At 41.1% G+C, this 20,723-nt stretch overlaps 1 protein-coding gene across 2 annotated transcripts; it reads right to left on the reverse strand.

Moving 5' to 3' along the window:
* Positions 1–570: 570 nt before the first annotated feature.
* On the reverse strand, positions 571–20,028 carry SPTY2D1 (SPT2 chromatin protein domain containing 1). Of its 2 annotated transcripts, none has more exons than XM_061201523.1 (6): positions 19,974–20,028; positions 8,693–8,807; positions 5,807–7,444; positions 3,764–3,935; positions 2,227–2,304; positions 571–1,271 (listed from the first exon to the last, which is right to left on the reverse strand). In XM_061201523.1, exons 3-6 carry the CDS (start codon positions 7,365–7,367, stop codon positions 1,178–1,180), a joined length of 1,905 nt encoding a protein of 634 aa, XP_061057506.1. In that variant the 5' UTR covers positions 7,368–7,444; positions 8,693–8,807; positions 19,974–20,028; the 3' UTR covers positions 571–1,177. The 2 variants fall into 2 exon arrangements, with proteins under 2 accessions (XP_061057506.1, XP_061057505.1); XM_061201522.1 differs by lacking the exon at positions 19,974–20,028 and adding an exon at positions 19,461–19,617.
* Between the last annotated feature and the right edge of the window lie 695 nt (positions 20,029–20,723).

Below are 20,723 nucleotides of genomic sequence, written 5' to 3' on the forward strand. Positions count from 1 at the left end.
ATGAAGAAGTTCCACAGCCTAGTAAATACCAGTAACAGGGAACATCCTTTCCACCTGGGAAAAAAATCTCTTCACAGTGCATAGTTTGAAATAAAAGTGCAATATGGGCAAAGAGAGAAGGTGGTGGTCTTGATACACATGAATTTAGTTTTTGGTTTTTTACCGTTAATCACTAAAGAATTTAAGATAAAAATACAAAGTCATTAACATGAAAAGGTCCAGGGCACCTTGGATTCCAAAATAGCTCTATAATGGGGGAGTGGAATGGGGAGGAGGGGAGCCTCACATGTCACTTCCTTATTTTTTAAACTATTATTACTCTTCCAAATCTAATGTTTGAATAAAATAAGTATTTTTTCTTCAATATAAAAATGAAATTTTTAGATAAAAATCAAACAGCACAGTGACCTTGTCTATTTTACACTAAAGCCAACATAACAGTAAATCTGAAAGTAAACCTTGGAAAAGAATATTCTTATATAAAATGGCATAACTTGTATTTTAACTTGGAAAAATTTTTGTTAATCGCCTAATCACCTAAATTAGTGAATAAGAATGCTCAGCATCCAATCCATGAATAATGCAGAATACAATTTATTCTACTTTTTACTTCAAAGTCACATAAATGACATCCATATAATTATAACAGCTACTCTACATTTTCAAGTTCTCAATCCAAACATTTAGGTTAGGACAGGTCACTTTATTGCTGGCAGCATTAATGGAAGGGCCAGTTTCCTCATCAAAAGACAAAATAAATTTGATTGGGAGCCAGGCAGTGCCGTACTCACACATCAGCAGAATTACGGAAGTAAAGGAGCAATCCTTTTTTTTTTCCTTTTAGAGTAGCAAAGGAATAACATAAGATTGGCTGACTTGTGAGCGGCCCCACATGAGAGTGCATAGCTCATCAGGATCAAGGGTGGCACCTGTGAACAGTTAGCTTCGTAAGAGCACTCACTGGGTGTTACGTCATCTGCATTACAGATTTCACCCTGGAAAGTATCTGAAAATACTTTATGCTCTAACGACAGCCTGCAGATAGACAGTATGCATTCCTTCTCCTTGAGTACCCAAGTAGAATTCTAAAATGATAAGGGGCTTCTTCAGTCTGAAGGCAGGACTTCCTTGCAGCAGACTGTTTTCAGAATTTCACAAAAATAAATAAAAGCAGCAGCTAATGCTTCTTCAGCTTCTTGGCCTTTCGACGTTTCATTTCTTCTTCTTCACGTCTCATTTCATCTAAATCTTCTTGCATACCTAGTCTTAAACTGTCAGGAAAAAAAAGGGGGTATTTATCAATATACATGAAATTACCACTCTCTTTAAAAAAGCAAAATTGAAATTTCAGCTGGGAGCTTACATGGAATGTGCTGATGCACTCAAAATGCCTCAAGCCTTTACCACTGAAAACAGACTAAGCAGGAATACTTTTTACCAGGAGCCACTGCCACTGCCTCAAGTTATAGTGGAAAAAAGACCTTACATATAACCTCAACACCTTAATATTCCCATGACAGTAATAAATATAAATTATCTCATCAGCTTTAAAGAACAAGAAACATTTATTCAATAAATAACATTCTTTTCTTGTCCCTTCCCAACACTTTAGTTTGATATTTCATCTAGTTAGAGGAGGGACGGCAAGAGGGAGAAAGAGGTTTAATATTCTGGGTTGAGAATGAGGTGAATTATTTCACCAAGTTAACATTATAAACAAAGTAATCATTTGTTACCCCTACCCAAGAAGTGATCATTTATTTGATATCAGGTGGCCAAACAGGAATCAGACATAGGGAATTTCATATTCCTCAACAGGTCCTTGAGGCCAGCGGTGGTACAGGTTAGCAAGACTGAGATGTATCTGATGTGGAAAGGGAATTAAGGATGGGGAAAGAAAAATAAGAACATGCTACAGTGGGATCAGGGGAGGCCTCTAGCATTTATTGTGTGCCTACATGGGTGAGTCACTGCACTGGGCAACTTGTACACATTATCTTAACCCTCACAAAACCTCAATGAATAAAAACAGTATATTCTCATTTTACAAATGGGAAAACAGATTTAAAAGGCTAAGGAATTTGTCTAAAGCCCCACAGCAAGCAAGCAGGATTGGAATTCAAACAGCATGGCCCAAAGCCCCTGCTCCCAATGATGCAACTGAAGGAGGGGACAGAAAAGAATTTTTAGGACATTTCTGCACAAACGTGTTACATCTGTGCTTACCTCTTTGCTTCTTCCTTCTGCTGCTCTTTCCAACTACTCTCCATGTAACGTAAGGCATAATCGCTTTCATCTTTGTATCTGATAAGAGAAAATCAAAGTTGTTAAAAAAAAAAAGAAAAACCCGATTTTCTAAAGGAACTACATCCTCCTGTTTTTAAAATCAACATCTTTATAACTAAATCAAACATACATTTAGGATTATTCCTCCTTGTTTGGCAGACAGTGAGGTGGGCAGAGGTTGGGGTAAAGGGGAGATTCTAAAGTAAAGATAAATTAAATGACCCCTTAATATTTCCAGAAGGCAACTATTCCTGAATCTAATTTTGATCAAAGTACCAATCCAACAACGTTTGCTCAACTCACTCACCTCTATTTACATGACAGTTTATATTAAAATCATGAAAGCACAATATATATGAAAATTATTATATATATATTAATCTCATTTGAGTTTCATGGATTCAGAACAGAGACAGATAACAGCTTGACCAAAAGCATATAGCTAGCTTATGACACTACTAAGATTAGGTTTTTAGATCTGATTTTTAATCCAGTTCTTTCTTCTGCTAAATTTTTTTAAAGACCTTTTCTTACTATTGCCTTCTAATTTCTAATATCCATGACTTCAAAGGAGAGGGCAAGTGCTGACGGATTTACTTATACAGTTGGCCCTTGAACAACATGGGTTTGAACTGCATGGGTTCTCTTACATGAGAATTTTTTTTTCATACTACAGTGCTACACAGTCCATGATTGGTTGAATCTACACATGAGGTACCACAGATAGGGAGGAACTGGTACACAGAGGAACCATATATACGGAGGGCTGACTATAAGTTACATATGGATTTTACCTAACCCCCATATTGTTCACAGGTCAATTGTATACTACCTCATTTAATCCTCCCAAATGTCATTTAAAAAATAACTTACTCAAGTTTACCCAGCTAGTAAGCTGTGGAACTTCCATTCAAACCCCGAGCTTTGCTCTACATCAGTGCTTCTCAAACTTTAATATGCATGTGAATCACTTGGGAACCTTATAAAGCTGATCTGGATTCAGATCTAAGGTGGGGCCTGAAAGCCTGAATTTCTAACAAGTTCCCGGGTGACGTCAATGTTGTTGGTCCCATACTGCTTGCTGTTCACGGAACACACTTTTGAGTAGCAAAGCTTTTTACATCAAAGAAAAGCAGGTGTCAGATCAAACTGGCTTTCAACATAGCTCTGTGGATGGCTTTCTGATTTCAAAGCCAATCCATTTCTACTACACCAAGCTGCTTCACTCTCATTAAATATATATAAGGAGAACAGTTAAAAAGGGATATTTTTTGGCCCTCATGCAAGTAACTACACAAATAATTCTGCATTAATTCTTAAATATTAAGTGCCAAAAAAGTAAATCTAAACAATCATCCAAGGATTCCTAAGTAAGAATTGTATTCAATGCCTCTACTATTAATGTTTATTTTTTTTCCCCATAGCATGGATTATTCAAATTAAAAAGTATATATATCTAAATCTTCTTTAGCCTTACTTTTTTCGGTCATAGCCAAAGATTTCTCGAATGTGCTTGGATATTTCTTCCTGAGGTTCTCCTTCATCTTCAATAAAATCTTCCATTTCAGAGTCATATTCATCATCATCTTCCTCCTCTTCATATTCTCGCTGCCTTTTGTAACTACCAGGGGAGGGAAGCCTTTGAGGACCTAAGAATAGAAAAGCCATTATTTATAAGATCATTAAAACTTAGTAGTCCCAACAAAGTCCTATGTAAGCTGAGATTTTAAGAACTCATTAAGATGGCAGCCTCAAAAACCAGAGCCAGGGTCTTCCCTGGTGGCACAGTGGTTAAGAATCCGCCTGCCAATGCAGGGGACACGGGTTCAAGCCCTGGTCTGGGAAGATCCCACATGCCACGGATCAACTAAGCCCGTGCACCACAACTGCTGAACCTGCGCTCTAGAGCCTGCGAGCCACAACTACTGAAGCCCGCGCGCCTAGAGCCTGTGCTCAGCAACAAGAGAAGCCACCACAATGAGAAGCCCGCACGCCGCAACAAAGAGTAGTCCCTGCTCACCACAACGAGAGAAAGCCCGCACACAGCAACAAAGACCCAACGCAGCCATAAACAAACCAACCAACCAACCAACCAGAGCCAGCAACTGGCCCCCAGCATGAACTCATTACTACATCATCCCTGTTGCTTCATGGTACCCACAAGGAATAGAATTCCTGTCTATCCCAGGGCTTGCTAGAACTGTTACATTTTCTAGCTTAGTAGTTCCTACTCTTTTGGATTTAAAAGACTAGTACAATTTCTTTTAAAAAAAATTACAAATCACTAAAGGATCACTAATTTTACTCATGCCAAGAAAAGATGCCAAAGGTAACAATCTACCATCTATTATCACCATAATTCCATTAAAGTTTTAAAAAGTCCAATGAAGTATGACAGATTCCCAGATATGGATAATTGTTCAAACTGAGCAAGTCTGACTTTAAGGAAAAACTCACTGCATCATCCTAATTTTTGTTATTTTGCCAAAAGACTGATTAAAAATTCTGCAAAAGACAGGCACTGATCAACAGACCAGTATCTGGGAACAACTGCTTTCTAGTCCTTGATTACAGACACTCCCTCTGTTGTTCTACAGTTGTTTTTAATATGCGTGGCTTGTCTCCTTAGCTCGGAGTTTCTTTAACTTTAGCACTCTGACATTTTGGGCCAGATATTTCTTGGTTGTCAGGAAGCTGTCCTGTGCAGTGTAGGATAATAGCCTGGCCTCCATCTACTAGATGCCAGTAGCATCCCATCCCCAGTTGTGTCAATCAAAAATGTCTCCAGACATTGCCAGATGTTCACTGGGGATCAAAATTGTCCTTGGTTAAGAACCAATGTTTTGACTGAATTAGGAAGTTTAAAGCGTGGAATCTCATCTTTTGTTTCTTTTTATAGTCTCCATGGTGCCTAACAAGTGCTTCAACAAATCCTTAATACTGTGTAGAAACTATGACCTAGCAGTTAGTAGGTGCCACCAATGATCCCATACCTTGGGATGGTAGAATCCTAAAGGACTGGTAGCTAGGGCCACTATAAGAAGCAGAAACACAAGGGCAATCTAAAATAGTTCCTGGCACATCGTGGGTGCTCAACAAATATTTAATGGACAAATAATGCAACAAAAGGCTTCAAGCTTACAAATACTCTCCAGTCCTTGAAGACAGGTGTCTATAGTCTTCATGAAGAGGTAAAGATGAATTCATTCATTGAACCACAAAAGGCATATACACTCATCCTGTCTTACAAACCCCATAGCTAAGTTTATTGCACTTGGAGACATTACAGGAGTGAACACAGAGGGCCCTAGATAAGTCTCTTTCTAAAGACTTTTCCAAGCCATGGTTACTAAAGGAACTCTCTGGCATAGGACAGACAAAACATCAGGATTCTATCAACACAAGAATACATTTGAAAGCACATAGAAGAGTTCAGAGGGTCTTTGGTTATATAAAATAAAGTATTCTTTCCAATTTCCTAGTGACAAATAAATACGTTTAGGGTGAGGGGAAATTCTACCTTGGGCAGATCTGTAGCCAGATAAGGAAGGCTTCATTCCATTCATCTGTCCATTGCTGGATCGGCTGATTATATTCTTGGAAGAAATCGTTTCTGAGACAACAGTGCATTTGGGCTTCAGAGAGGGACCTGAGGTACTAACTGTCCGCCCAGGTACAAAGCTGCTCACTGGTCTACCAGGGCCTGAACTGCTGACAGTTCGTCCAGCTGGAACTACTGATCGGCCAGGGCCATTGACTGACCGTCTAGGGGCCCCTGAGCCACTCACTGGTCGTCGAAGGTCATGTGGACTGCTCACAGGCCGCCCAGGGCCACCAGAGCTGCCCACAGGCCGCCCAGAGCCACCAGAGCTGCCCACAGGCCGCCCAGGGCCACCAGAGCTGCCCATAGGCCGCGCAGGGCCACCAGAGCTGCCCATAGGCCGCCCAGGGCCACCAGAGCTACCCACAGGCCGCCCAGAACCACCGGAGCCACTGGTAGGTCGCCCAGGGCAACCTGAGCTGCCTGCAGGTCGACCAAGGCCACTTGTACCACTGACTGTCCGTCCTGGGGGATTTAAGTCACTGGTTGGCTTCTTGGTCCCACTGACTGATCGCTCGGGTCCTGAGTTGGAGCTGCCATTCTGGCGCCTGGGCACGGGGCCAGAACTAACCGTGGGCCGAGCAGTCCCTGTGCTAGGCCTCCCAGGGGCTGAGCTGGAGCTGCTGCCTGGCTGCCTGACACCTGGACTCCTGGCCTTATCGTGTGGGGTGACCATGGGTCCAGGCCTGGAACAGCTAGGATGAGGAGATTTTTTGGCTTTGTGCTCAGTAGCAGATTTTGGAGTCCCTTTAGCAGAAGTCTTTGGGATACTTGGTGAACAGGTGCTGGAGTGGGGCTTTCCAGCCCCATTGAAAACAGGTCTGTCACGGCCCTCACAAGGCAAGGGTTGGGCGCAATTGCCAGATACTACTTTGGTCCTTTCTCCTGGCATGGATTTGGATGAAGATAAACGCAAGTGTTTCTCATTAGCTGTGCTGGGTCTGGATTTCTTCTCAGCATAAGGAAGGGGAGTACCCTTGGAAGAAGGATGCGTGTCTCCAGAACCTTTGCTAAGTTTTGTGCCCACACTTTCTTTCTGAGAGGGTACTTTTCTGGTTGGTGGTAATCTTGCATCTGTCTCAGGTTTCCTTTTCCTCTGCTTTTGTTCAAGGAATTCTCGCTCCCTAAGTTCTTCTGCAGTCATAGGCCGCTCTTCTGTCTTCTTCACTACCTTTATCTCCACCGGTTCGTACTGCTTTTTCTCGGCCAGCCTGAGTAGATCATTGAAGTTCATGAGTGGTGGGGCACTTTTAAGGGGGACCTTTGGCTTGCTTTCAGCTTTGGGAGGTTCTTGCTCTTCCTCATACTCTTGCTCTGACTCTGCTTGATTGTATTCTAAGAATTCATCCTCTTCCTCCATCTCAAACTCTTGGTCTGTTCCCTGGCTAGTGTGGGTTTGCATTGCCTGCCTCTTCTTTGACTTCTCCTCAACAGGAATCCCATTGTAACCATGGAAATTATCCTTTGTCCTCTTGGCCATAGCTCTTGCTTTCTTGTCATGTTTTAGCTCAATTCGCTTTTTCACTAGTTCTTCTTTTCTCCTTTTCTCTTCCAAAGCTAAAAGAGACAAAACAACATATTATTTCAGGGTCTCGATAACAGTATGTTTATCTGAAATCAGTATGTGGCCAAAACCAAGCAACATTCAAGTTACAGTTTGAAGAAGTTCGATGACATCTAGGAATCAAATGAGGAAGTCATTAAACAAGTATCAATTTGAGTCATCTTTACATAATGAGTGGGTCACATATGGGTTTTTCTATATGACTAAGCAAGGGAGAGTCTTGGCTTTTAGCTTTAAATATAGAAAATAGTTCATACCAAATAAATATACCAAGTTAAGAGAATATTCGTACCCACTTAACAGTTGTTATTAATTATGAATCAGTGGATACTTAAACTCATTGAATTAGTTTCCTTGTCATTTGCGTGAAGTAAACCTACTGCTTGAGTTTACTCATTTTACAAAAGTGTCCCTATTTTAACCTTTTAGGTAGCACTCTTATTTGTTTATTTTTTTAATCTTTTCGGCTGCGTTGGGTCTTTTTTGCTGTGCACGGGCCCTCTCCAGTTGCCGCGAGCGGGGGCCATTCTTCGGTGCTGTGCACGGGCTTCTCATTGCGGTGGCTTCTCTTGTTGCAGAGCACGGGCTCCAGGCGCGCGGGCCTCAGCAGTTGTGACACACGGGCTTAGCCACTCCGCGGCATGTGGGACCCTCCCGGAGCAGGGCTGGAACCCGTGTCCCCCGCACTGGCAGGCGGACTCCCAACCACTGCGCCACCAGGGAAGTCCCTAGATAGCACTCTTAATAATATATTTTTAAAAATTAAAATACAAAATAGGTAGAAGCAGATTCAGAACCAAGGTCAAGAGGGAGTTCCCTGGTTGTCCAATGGTTAGGACTCAGTGCTTTCACGGCCGTGGTCCCGGGTTCAATCCCTGGTCAGGAAACTAAGATCCCGCAAGTCATGCGGTACGGCCAAAAAAAAAAAAAAACACAAAACAAACAGGAAAAGAACCAAGGTCAAAGAATGGAGTTCTTACTTCTTACTGGAGAGCTAACATGGCCAATTAGAAGATATGGTCACTATACCCAAAAAGCTTTTAATTTAAGAGGAAATAAAAGATAACATCCATACAAATGATCAACATAAGAATATATGTAATGCTATAAATACAGCGGACTCAGACACATACACAACAAATCCATTAGCCTGTTATGATATTACAAACATCCACTGGTTAGGTACAAGCTAGTTGTGAAGAAAAAAGACTAAAATTGAGAATAAGGCTATAGATTCATACCTTTTCGTCTGAGCTCTTCTTCTTTTCTTCTGAGAAAAGCCTGGACAGCTGCCGACTGGACACCCTTAACTTTTGGGTCTTTTTTGGGAGGACCCACTGCCAAACTGTATCTTTTCTAAAAATAAAAACAGAGAAAAAGTTATACACAATTAACTTTGAAGCAACAGAGAGGTTTAAATGTTGACTGAAGAATCTATTCTGAATAATTAAGAGATCACATAACCCACATGAAAACTTAGCTATAAAATTTCAGGCTAAATATGATTATACATGACTATTTTTAGCTGCAGAGTTTCTTTAAACATCCTCAATAATACATAAATGAACAATTGAGAGAAACACTATTTTCAGGCTATTTTCCCAAAAAGATACCTGGACTGGGGGAACTGAAAAAAATCACCACTAAAACAGATTGAGTGCTTTAGAATTCTGATTTAAAAGATTAGCCTTCTTCAGAACTTTCCAAACAGAAAAAACTACTATCACAACTGTTTTCCTCCTGAGTACCCTACTCCAGATGATTTTCATAGCTGCTTCATAGGTTACTTTGCTTTCAACATGAAATACTGAGATTCTACTTTGACCGTGGGCAAAGCTGGTGGCCAGCCATAGCCAAAAAGCATTTCAAAGAAATTTAAGCAGCAAGAGGGGCCCAAGTCTCTGTAACCTTTAAGTGTAGATCTATGTTCGTTAAATATTAATTTGCCACACAACCCCTTTTAGACAGGTTTCCATGTCACCCAAAAAGTACTAACATTATCCTGGAACAGATGGTATTTCTCTGGTCTTTGATTTTTATCTAACTGCATTGGGAAATGACTAAAACTAGAATAATGTTAATTTAAACTATAAAAGGAAAAATACTTCCTTTTATTTTATCATTAGAGAAGTATGATAAACAGAGCTAAAAACTCAGACCAGGATGATTAATCTCCAGGAGCATTCCAAATTAAATTTATGGGCTAGGAAATAAGAATTTTTTAATGCCCTCCTTCTTTTGTCTTAGGCAGATGACATTCTTATCCACTCAACCTGCTGCTGTGCTAGTTAAGAAACACTAACCTATGAGAACAGATTGACCTACTTAGGAACCAAAGAAGTGACTCCCAAAGTGTGTATGAAATTCCTGGAGGAAAGCCAAAGGACTCATGCTTACTACACAGCTGCCAAATAGAAGGCATCTTGAAACAGGCTGGAAGTTCCAGCTAAGTTAGTCTACCAACAAAGCAGCTGGCCAAGAAAGCAGGCCCTAATCCAACCTGAAAATCCTGCGTGATAGCAATGCTTGAGACCTGACACATCCCACATAGAGAGAAATTCCAAAAGAGAACATCCAGATTCCTTTCCCAGTCCCCTTGGCTGTCATAATAAAATCCTTTAATAAGTCCATATCTTTGCAAATTTAGTTGCAATCCTTTCCATAGTGGATTGCGACCCAATATGTAAAGGAGAAAGGAGAGGGAAAGGAAGACAGGAGAAAAAGAATATTGCTGGGGCTTCCCTGGTAGCGCAGTGGTTGAGAATCTGCCTGCCAATGCAGGGGACACGGGTTCGAGCCCTGGTCTGGGAAGATCCCACATGCCGCAGAGCAACTAGGCCCGTGAGCCACAACTACTGAGCCTGCGTGTCTGGAGCCTGTGCTCCGCAACAAGAGAGGCCACGATAGCGATGAAGAGTGGCCCCCGCTTGCTGCAACTAGAGAAAGCCCTCGCACAGAAACGAAGACCCAACACAGCCAAAAATAAAATAAATAAATAAATAAATAAATTTAAAAAAAATATTGCTTACCTAACTAGATATATAAAATTTGTCATGGTTTACAAGAACCTCAAACATAGGCCTTATCCACAGGAAACTCACATTTTCTTAATAGAAGTGCTACTATGAAGATGATTCAAGTTGCATAAGACACATAGACTCATAAGCAGAGGCACACACTCACTCTACCCCATCCCATCAAGTAGATATGTGAGAAGAGGAAGGGTGGATTTGTGTTGCCAAGGCTCAAGATTTTTCTGTGCCTGCCAACTATACAGCCCAGAGATTCACCTGCCAAATCAAAGCTTATACAGGGCTCCCCCTACCCCAAAATGCCAATATACACATTAGTGTTAATTATTTAAAATAGGATTGGTTTGTTACCTAGGTAGTACAGCAGCAAGTGAGCACTTCCTAATTTGATTTCAGGGTAGACATCTTTCTTCCTAACCTGGGACTTAAAGAGGTAGGTAATGGGATATGACTAGCAGAAAAGCTACTCTTGACTGAATACAGGCACTGAACGAGTAAACCACAGTGTCAATGGGGCAGTTTAATGCCTTGTTTACTAAGCTTCAATCATTCGCATATCACCTTCATGATTTTTGCCCTTTTATAGTATACCACTTGTATTATTATTTACTAATTTTAAGAAAACATGTAGATCAAACACCATGACTTATTACTACAGCTTTACCTCAAGCAATAATACCCATAAAATGACAGGCTTGAAGGGCTAGTTATATTTTTCCAAATCCTATCAAAATATATAACTTAAAAAAATGCAACTATGAGAATAAAATGTATTTGCGTATCACCGAAAATCATGGTACAGCCAAAGCTATGTGTACTGCACTTTGGGAAACACCGACTGGGAAACATAAGCACAAGAAAGGCAGAACACAATAAAGAAACAAGGGAGGGGGTTCAGGAACTCGGATTCACTCAGAAAAGAATCCCAAAGACTACTTTGAGCTTTTTTCAAAGTATACACCTATTTTCATCAATTCACATGCCAATTTCAAATTCAGCTTTTTTTTTAAACACTGCTAACCCTTGAGGATACTTATTAAGCTGGCCTCACATTTAACCCAACAATTTTGCTGTCCTTGTCCTGTCTGTATGATGGAGAAGGAATTCAATAAATCTATAAAACGTCTTACTTTGCGGGCCTGCTGGGAAACAATTTAAGTAGCACAAGGTCCTACTTGATGAGGCTTAATCTTATTTACTGACACGAGCTGAGTCATAATTAATAGTTTCTTACATCCTCTGTAGCTTGATGCACTCAAAAGCAGATACCAGGAGAGTATTAAAATATTCTCTTAGGCAAAGTTTAGATCAAAACCTAGAAATCTGGGGAGAAAAAAAAAAGGGTTGGGTTTCCAGAGATAATAATGATCTTTTTTAACATTTTTAATGAGATTTAATTCACATACGATAAAATCCACCCATTTAATATGTATGAGTATATTCATAGAGTTGTACAACCATCACCACTATCTGATTCCAGAACATTTTCACCTTCCCAAAAAGAAACCCCTTACCCTTCAGCAATCATTCCCCATTTCCCCTTCACCTATGCCCCTGGCAGCCACTAATCTACTTTCTGTTTCTATGGATTTGCCAGTTCTGGACATTTCATATAAATGAAATCATGCACCCAGTGTACCATTACATAGTGACTGAGATGCATCATAAAATAAGGTAAAATTTAGAAGCTGTAGGTAAATGATTATGTAGATAAGTGATTATACAAAGTAGGTAAGATTTTTCAATTAAAAAAAACTTTTTTTCCCCATCTGCTCCAGAATTTCTATGTGAAACTCTCTCTCATCAGACTTTACTGAACACTTACAAGTGTCATCAAAAAACCAACAGGGTTACTGCCCATGGCTTTATCAGGCTGGAGTTGGAGAGCTGGAGTAGGGAGCTAGATGGATTCGAGCTTTACAGATGACACCTCAAAACCCCACTTCCGACAGCATTAACTCCAGCCTGAGCGCCAGCCTGCCCAACACATTCCAGACTTGCCAGCCCCCACAACCACATGAGCCAATTCCTTAAGACAGATCCTACTGGTTCTGTTTTTCTGGAGAACCCTGACTGCTACAGTGGTCTTTCGTATCTTACTACTTTCACTTAGCATAATGTTTTCAAGGTTCATGTTGTAACATAGTCAGTACTTCATTGCTTTTATGGATGAATAATTTTTCATTGTATGGATATACCACATTTATCTAATCATCAGTTAATGCATATTTAGATTGTTTCCACTTTTTGGCTATTATGAATAATGCTGCTGTGAACATCTGTGTACAAGTTTTTCTGTGAACGTGTATTTTCCTTTCTCTTGGGTCTATCGCTACAGACGTTCCTAACATTGAGCTGGCTAGACTTTTGAAAAAGGGGTTGCAGTCAGACCCTGGTATTAGAAGATTTGCTGTAATAGAATATTTTATTAGACAGTCTCCTTCCCCCACAGAGGTGCCCAGCAGAGAACCATGTGTTGAAAAGAAAGCTTCAGGCTGGGGTTACATTATATTCCATTTAATAAGGCAGGAGAACTGTCTGCACTTTCTCCCACATCAGATGGTCACATTTAGCTCTAGCAGCAACACATCAAGATGCATCCACCAATTCTGTATCTGACTCAAGGCACCAGGCTGCTTCATTGTTTGAGCTTCATGAAAAGCAGATGGACAAGAATTTCTTTTATCCTAAGTGTATCCATTTTATTATACTGCAAGCCGACTCAGTCATTCTGCTGGGCCCCAGTGAATGATCCACAACAGTGAAGCTCATGCCATCGAAATACAGTATCAGAGATTTTGCCAAGATTTGTAATTCTGAAGCCAAGAGACCTAGAAAATATTAAGTCACTTTAAACACATGTGTTCCTTGCATTGAAACTATACTGTCATGGTCAGATTAAGAAAATAAGGAGCTTTCAGTCTGGAAATATATGTTCACCAAATATGTTATATTAGAATCAATAGTCAATTCCTTCTTGAAAGCTGTTCCTTACTCAGGAGATAATATATTGTTGTAATTGTAGAAAATATAAATTTCCTTATGGTTTTATATAAATTAGAGGTTTATCGTTGGTTACAAATAGGAGTTAGAAATATTCAAAGAATATATCCTAGGGGCTTCCCTGGTGGCGCACTGGTTAAGAATCCGCCTGCCAATGCAGGGGACCCAGGTTCAAGCCCTGGTCCGGGAAGATCCACATGCCGCGGAGCAACTAAGCCCGTGCGCCACAACTACTGAGCCTGCGCTCTAGAGCCCGCGAGTCACAACTACTGAGCCCACGAGCCACAACTACTGAAGGCCGTGCGCCTAGAGCCCCTGCTCCTCAACAAGAGACGCCACCGCAAGGAGAAGCCCGCGCACCGCAACGAAGAGTAGCCCCCGCTCGCCGCAACTAGAGAAAGCCCGTGCGCAGCAACGAAGACGCAACGTGGCCAAAAATAAAATAAATTAATTAAAAAAAAAAAAGAATATATCCTGGACTTCCCTGTTGGCGCAGTGGTTAAGAATCCACCTGCCAATGCAGGGGACACGTGTTCAAGCCCTGGTCCGGGAACATCCCACATGCCACGGAGCAACTAAGCCCGTGCGTGACAACTACTGAGCCTGCGCCCTAGAACCCACGAGTCACAACTACTGAGCCCGTGAGCCACAACTACTGAAGCCCGCGCACCTAGAGCCCGTGCTCCACAGCAAGAGAAGCCACTGCAATGAAGAATAGCCCCCACTCGCTGCAACTAGAGAAAGCCTGCGCGCAGCAACGAAGACCCAACGCAGCCAAAAAAAAAAAAAAATTTATCCTTAACTTTAATAATGACTACACAACTTCTACAATCCTCTCAAAACATCATACTCAGGGAATGAATGCAGGCCTGGAAAACCACTGATTTGCATTAGGCTTGCTTAGTTGGGTAGCTAAGAGGGTGAAAATAAAACCACCAAAAAGCATGCTATTCAAGACTGCTATGGGGTCAAATGTAAATTTTACTATTACTGTGTTTAAAAAATATACCAGATTATATAAAATGTATTAATAGTATCAGATAGATACCTCAGAGCCTCTAGTCCAACCTCACGTTAGAAATGGCCCCCAAAAGACAACTATGTATTTACTGGCTATCACTCACACAATTTGTAGCAGTGTCTGAATTAGAATCTAGGTCTCCTGACTCAGGGGCAAAGGTGTTCCCACTACAACATGCTTCACTTCTAACTTAATCCCAACACTTTCATCTCTAGCTCGAACCTCATTCTTAAATGCCATTCCCTAATTTCTACCTGCCTCTTAGATCGTGCCATTACCCCAAACAGGTCCACCACTGAACTTTCCCTCAACCTCAGACTCTATTTCTGTTAACTATGCTGGCACTCTCCCAAACAGGCTGTAAATCTCTATCCTCCAGTTTCCATATGCTGTTAGTTTGGTCTTTAAATTTCTCTCCTGTCAGACTTTACTGTACACTGAGAAGTGTCATCAAAAAAACAATAGGGTTACTGCCCAAGGCTATATTAGGCTGGAGTTGGGGATAGGGAGCTAGATGGATTCAGGCTTTATAGAAGACAACCTTCCTCACCACCCCATTTCCAAAAAACTCTCCTCATTCAACACAGGGTGGTGATTAAGAGCAAGAACTCTGAAGCCAGTTTGCCTGGACTACATTCTCTGCTCTGCCACGACTAACCCTGTCACTTATTAGCTGTGTGACTCTGGGAACGTTTCTTCATCTCCCTGGACTTCAGTTTCCTGATCTGTAAAACAAGCTTCCGTATATGGTTATTATGATGATTAAATTAATTAATATACAAAAAGTGCCTAGAACAGTGCCTGGCACAAAGGAAGCACTATAAATGTTAATTGTTGTTACTATTATCCTTATTATTCATAAAGAGATTGTCTAGGTAGTGATGGGGAAGAGAAATAACAGAATCTCTGTGGGGCAGTAGTTTCTAAAAGACCCTTTCCCTAAAACACCAGTTCAGAAGTACTGCTCCAGGCTAGAAATCTAAAGCTGCTCCAGGCACTGGAAAAGTCATCTCCAGATCTAAGAGTGGGAAATAATCCAGTTATAATCAACTATCATCAAGGGTTACAAAGTGACTGCTTGCAGAAACTTTTTGGTGGCCTATACTATTCTTTAAAAGGAAGTATAGATGGACAAAAAGCACACGAAAAGGGGCTCAACATCACTAATTATTAGAGAAATGCAAATCAAAACTACAGGATGGCCATCATCAAAAAATCTACAAACAATAAATGCTAGAGAGGGTGTGGAGAAAAGGGAACCCTCCTTCACTGTTGATGGGAATGTAAATTGGTACAACCATTATGGAGGACAGCATGAAGCTTCCTTAAAAAACTAAATATAGAATGACCATATGATCCAGTAATCCCACTCCTGGGCATATATCTGGAGAAAACCATAATTCGAAAAGATACATGCACCCCTATGTTCACTGCAGCACTATTTACAATAGCCAAGACATGGAAGCAACCTAAATGTCCACTGACATAGGAGTGGATAAAAATGTGGTACATATATACAGTGGAATATTACTCAGCCATAAAAAAGAACAAAATAATGCCATTTGCAGTGACATGGATGGACCTAGAGATTGTCATACTGAGAGAAGTCAGACAGAGAAAGACAAATATCATATGATATCACTTATACGTGGACTCTAAAAAAAATGGTACAAATGAACTTATTTACAAAACAGCAATAGAGTCACAGATGTAGAAAACAAACTTATGGTTACCAGAGGAATGGGGGGGAGGGATAAATCGGAAGATTGGGGTTGACATATACACACTACTATATATAAAATAGATAATAAGGACCTTTTATTATCTAATAAAATAGATAATAAGGACTGCGTATAGCACAGGGAACTCTGTTCAATACTCTGCAATGACCTATATGGGAAAAGAATCTAAAGAAGCGTGGATATATGTATATGTATAACTGCTTCACTTTACTGTTCACCGGAAACTAACACAACATTGTAAATCAACTATACTCCAATAATAATTTTTTTTAATTTTTAAGTTTTTAAAAAATAAAAAAGGAAATATAACCAGCACAAGGAATATAGCTAGTATTTTATAATAATTTTATATGGAGTATAATCTATAAAAATATCAAATGACTATATTGTCACCTGAAACTAATGCAATATTGTAAGTCAACCATACTTCAATTTAAAAAAAAGGAAATGTAACTACTATAAAGTACCTATATTCTTACCCTCAAGGTTCTATAGCTCCCCAAATCCTTATATGTCTGATACCACATGAAGGCTTCCCCTTACGTTTTGATCTGAGGGTCACACCAGAGCTACAGTATCTTGTCTGGGATGATTTTCAGACTGACTGTGAGAAAGACCATTTAACTGGCCTCATGCACTACAAGTCATCAATTATAGTTACTTGTAACCTGTAAGAATCCAGATTCTAAGCTCTTCTATTCTACTAAATCAGACAACCACTTTGTTTTTGTTAGAGGAACCCAGGGAGAAAAATATTAAGGGCAAGGTTACCAAAAATATCTTTCCTCCTTTAAAATAAACAGAGCTAATAACAGTGACTGGTTACATCACCTTGATCAGCTGTTTTTTTGTATTCAGTTTTCCACTGCGAAATGATAGCATGCTTCATATTTATAGGCATGATGCAATCCTTTTATTTTAACTAAAACATTATAAAGCTAACTATTTCTCTTAAAAAGAAACAATGTAAAAGAAAGCTGTCCCAATGGGAACTGTTCATTGCTTTTCAAGTCAGATATAGTAGACACTTCTTAAAAATGCCAAGAGTTCCAAATGGCTGTACAGGTGTTTCAGATTTTAGCCTCCCTTGGATTTTAGTCTAATCAATGCTAGTGTACTTCTTTTCTGTAGCAAAGGTGTGACACAGGAACTTGATGACTGAAATCGAAAGTCAGCTCCGATAGGATCCAAATGGAAGGTGGGGGAAGAGATGGCTAAAAGAGAAATATGAACCAAGCACTAGAGAGGGATGGAGTTATCTGCAATTACTGCAAAGCCTCTGTGGTTCTCAGACCATAACTCAATCAATAAAGTTTTTGTCAAGCAGGGTGTGTGTGTGTGTCCGTGCACTTGCAGAAATGTTTTTCTTGACTTGGATGGTGGTTTATAAGGATACTTGCTTTGTAACAATCTTACACTGTACAATATGTGTTAGATTTCACAAGTGATAGTGTGCTCTAAAAGGCTTTACTTTGAGCTGATAAAGCAAATATTCAATAACTTAAAGTAATTAGATGAATCGAGTAAAAACAAGATCATAGATTAAATTAAATACAATCTTGCTCTATTCCTCAATAGTTTCTTTTGTGACTTACTTTCATCTGAAGTAAAAAGATAAGGATTATAATGCTGATAACTAAATCAAACTTCCAGGCTTACTAGCTTTTGGGGTGGGTGGGAGGGAAAAGCATGCTTTCATGAAGTACATGCCTATGTTCATCTATTAAATTTTAAATGACCGCCAATTTACCCATTTTCCTTTTTGTTTCCAATCTTTGTTATTCCAATCATAGATAAATCGATAATATATATATTCTGAAATACAGACATAGTTTGAAAACTTCTGCTCTAGAAATATGTACTTTTCTCTCACCAACCATTGGTCTTTAGAATAAGAAACAAGTAACTTGGTTCTGATTCTTCCACAGAATAGTCTTTGGCATCAGGGCTAGTATTATCTATCTTTGACCTCCACTGAAATTGAGTAAGATGTAGCATGAAATATGGACCTAATTTATGCAAATATGAATGTTACTAGATCCAATATCGACTTGTCTAGTAAATTTACAGATGCAGAAAGTAATTCTGTCATTCAAGGTTTCATAACTTCAAGATCATTCAGAGTATTTGGGATGGGATGGTAATATATATAATAATCTGATGAATATCAGTTTTATTTACCAGTTATTTTACTATTTTTAGATCAATATCTTCAAAAGAGTAAAAAGAATGAGCCACAAAAGAGTAAAAAGAATGAGCCAGCCTCAAAAGACAAGAAAAGCGCAGGGGAGGGAAAAAAATATTGCAAATATACAAAAATCTAAGAAATGTATAGTGAGAGCTCAGTAAGGTCCAGTTGAATTGACTTTAAAAGACAGCCATTTGAGCTCTACATCTCATCTCTCAAACCGCAGGTAACACAATGCAATTTATCGGCTTACAGCTGGCTGTGGTACCATCTGAGGATACAGAAATGATTAGTTTATGCAAAACAGCTACACCCCCGCAAAGCAGGCACTCTCATCCACTACCTCATTTAAAGTCTTACACCGCTCTGCGAATATTAGCGAATTAGCAAACCTTACTGAGTAAATGGGACCTAGATTTGAAACAAAGACAAATCTGGAAGACCACAAGTAAATGGAAGCTGAAACTATTTCACTCATTCTGTTGGCCAAGGACTTCGTGGAATCCACTCAACTCCCGCCTTGGGAGGTGATAATTCAATCACCTGGTTGGTTGAGTGGGTGGGGCCACAAGTCAAAGAACTTTTTTGGGAAATCACAAAACGTTTGACCCAAAGATCAGCGGGAAATCGCCTCAAAAGCTATCAGGCCAAGTCCCTAAAATTCCTGAACTCCCCAACCTCTGGGTTGAAGTTTACGCCGAAGCTAGAAACTACTAGCGCTAGATTCCACTATGTGCCAGGCATGGCTCTACTCAACAGCGCAAAGTTGCAGGGGTAACAGCCTAAACAAGCCGCTCGTCAGAAGGCTCCCGCCTCGCATCTCAAGCCCGTCTTCACCCCCAGTACTCAGAAGTACATGTCCAAGAGAAAAAAACAAAACCACCAACCAACCAACCAACAAAAACGGCGTCCAGGTCTTTCCTCTCCCGGAGCCGACAGACGGATTCCTGGAAGTTCCACGGGCCACACATTCGGAACTTGAAGACCAGGATCTCCTACAGTCGCGCCCCGGCTGGTACTTACCGGCACGTTGTTGACACCTTGTGCTTTGGAAGCTATCAGGAGCACTTCCCTGAAGTCCATTCTGGCCGAGGCGGAGGACTGGGCCAGCCTCTCGGAGAAGAGTGAATCTCCGCCTTAGCGAGGCGACCAGCAACAGCCGAATGAACTGCCTGACCAGCCCCTCTCCCACCCCTCCCCTGCACAACCACTTCCGGAGCCTTCCAAAGCCGTCTGCCCACCCCCTTTCCTCCAGCGGCCAGTACCCTTCCAGGTCCGCCGCTTCCCTCGCGAGTCTTTGGCGTAACTTCCGCTTTCAGGCTCGAGACACGTAGAAACGTGGTACGTGGCTGCTGGCGTAGGCTCGAAGGGGCGGGACTAAGCCCTTCACCGACCAAGGAGACTCGGCCTAGTAAACTGTGGGGTGTGGCCAAGGGGGAGAATCGCTACCCTGTGGGCCTTGGCGCGAGGCCTGGCAATTTTGGTGCTGCTTGTGAGCTCTGGGTAGGGGAAGCGAGGGGGTGAGGGGTTACCTACCAGGCCTGGGTTCGCTGGGTGTCACGGGTGGACGCTCAGGTTTGAGACGGCGGCGTCCCAACAGCAGAACCGACAGGTCTCGAGCAGGGGGTTTGTTACCCGTTTGTAGGCACTCGCCAAGCTGCGCAGGCGCAAACCGCACCGACTGGTCGTCTGTCTTGGGTGCACATTACTCAAAGCGTCTTGGCACAGGGCGTGTGCTCACCTCCTACACACATGCACGCGTGCCGTGTATAGAGGCGCCCGCTTACTGCTTTTGCCTCATTTAGATAATAAGCCCCATGTAGGGCAGCGAACTGTGTGTTTTGCTCAGTGGATAAACGGAGGAATTTCTCACATACACTCGCGGCCTGGATATACTAGGCCCACTGATCAAAACGTACATATATTTATATGTACGTATTCATATTCGTTGGGAGTCCAGTCGAGGGTTCCTCTTAAGGTTATCTGGGGTAATTTTTACTCAGTAAAATACACTAATTAGGCAGGCCTGGGGCTGTGGGTAAGAATAGGCCGGGTCGACTGCAAACAGTAGGGATCTTTCTGGTGTGATGGAAATGCTCCAAAACTAGATGTGCTGATGGCACATCATCGTGCACTTAAAACAGGTGAATTTTGCAGTATGTAAATTATCTCAATAAAGCTGTTTAAAAATATTAGGCAAAGCCTCTCTGTCTTCCTTTTTCAACCGAAGTTTAACGCTGAGGTGTGGCCCTAACTACCTTTCTCCATTTAAGGCTGCCCAAACAA

Source organism: Eubalaena glacialis, chromosome 10 (assembly GCF_028564815.1).
Source record: "Eubalaena glacialis isolate mEubGla1 chromosome 10, mEubGla1.1.hap2.+ XY, whole genome shotgun sequence".
In the NCBI taxonomy this organism is placed as follows: domain Eukaryota; kingdom Metazoa; phylum Chordata; class Mammalia; order Artiodactyla; family Balaenidae; genus Eubalaena; species Eubalaena glacialis.

Bases quoted from the DNA above. Each gene is read 5' to 3' on its own strand.
- SPTY2D1 (XM_061201522.1), bottom strand. From the start codon at position 19,520: ATGGACTTCAGGGAAGTGCTCCTGATAGCTTCCAAAGCACAAGGTGTC. The intron at 3,936-5,806 runs GTAGAATTTCCC...TTCTATTCTTAG, and splicing joins TGGCTACAGATCTGCCCAAG to GTCCTCAAAGGCTTCCCTCC. The intron at 1,272-2,226 runs GTAAGCACAGAT...TTTTCCTGACAG, and splicing joins CAGAAGGAAGAAGCAAAGAG to TTTAAGACTAGGTATGCAAG.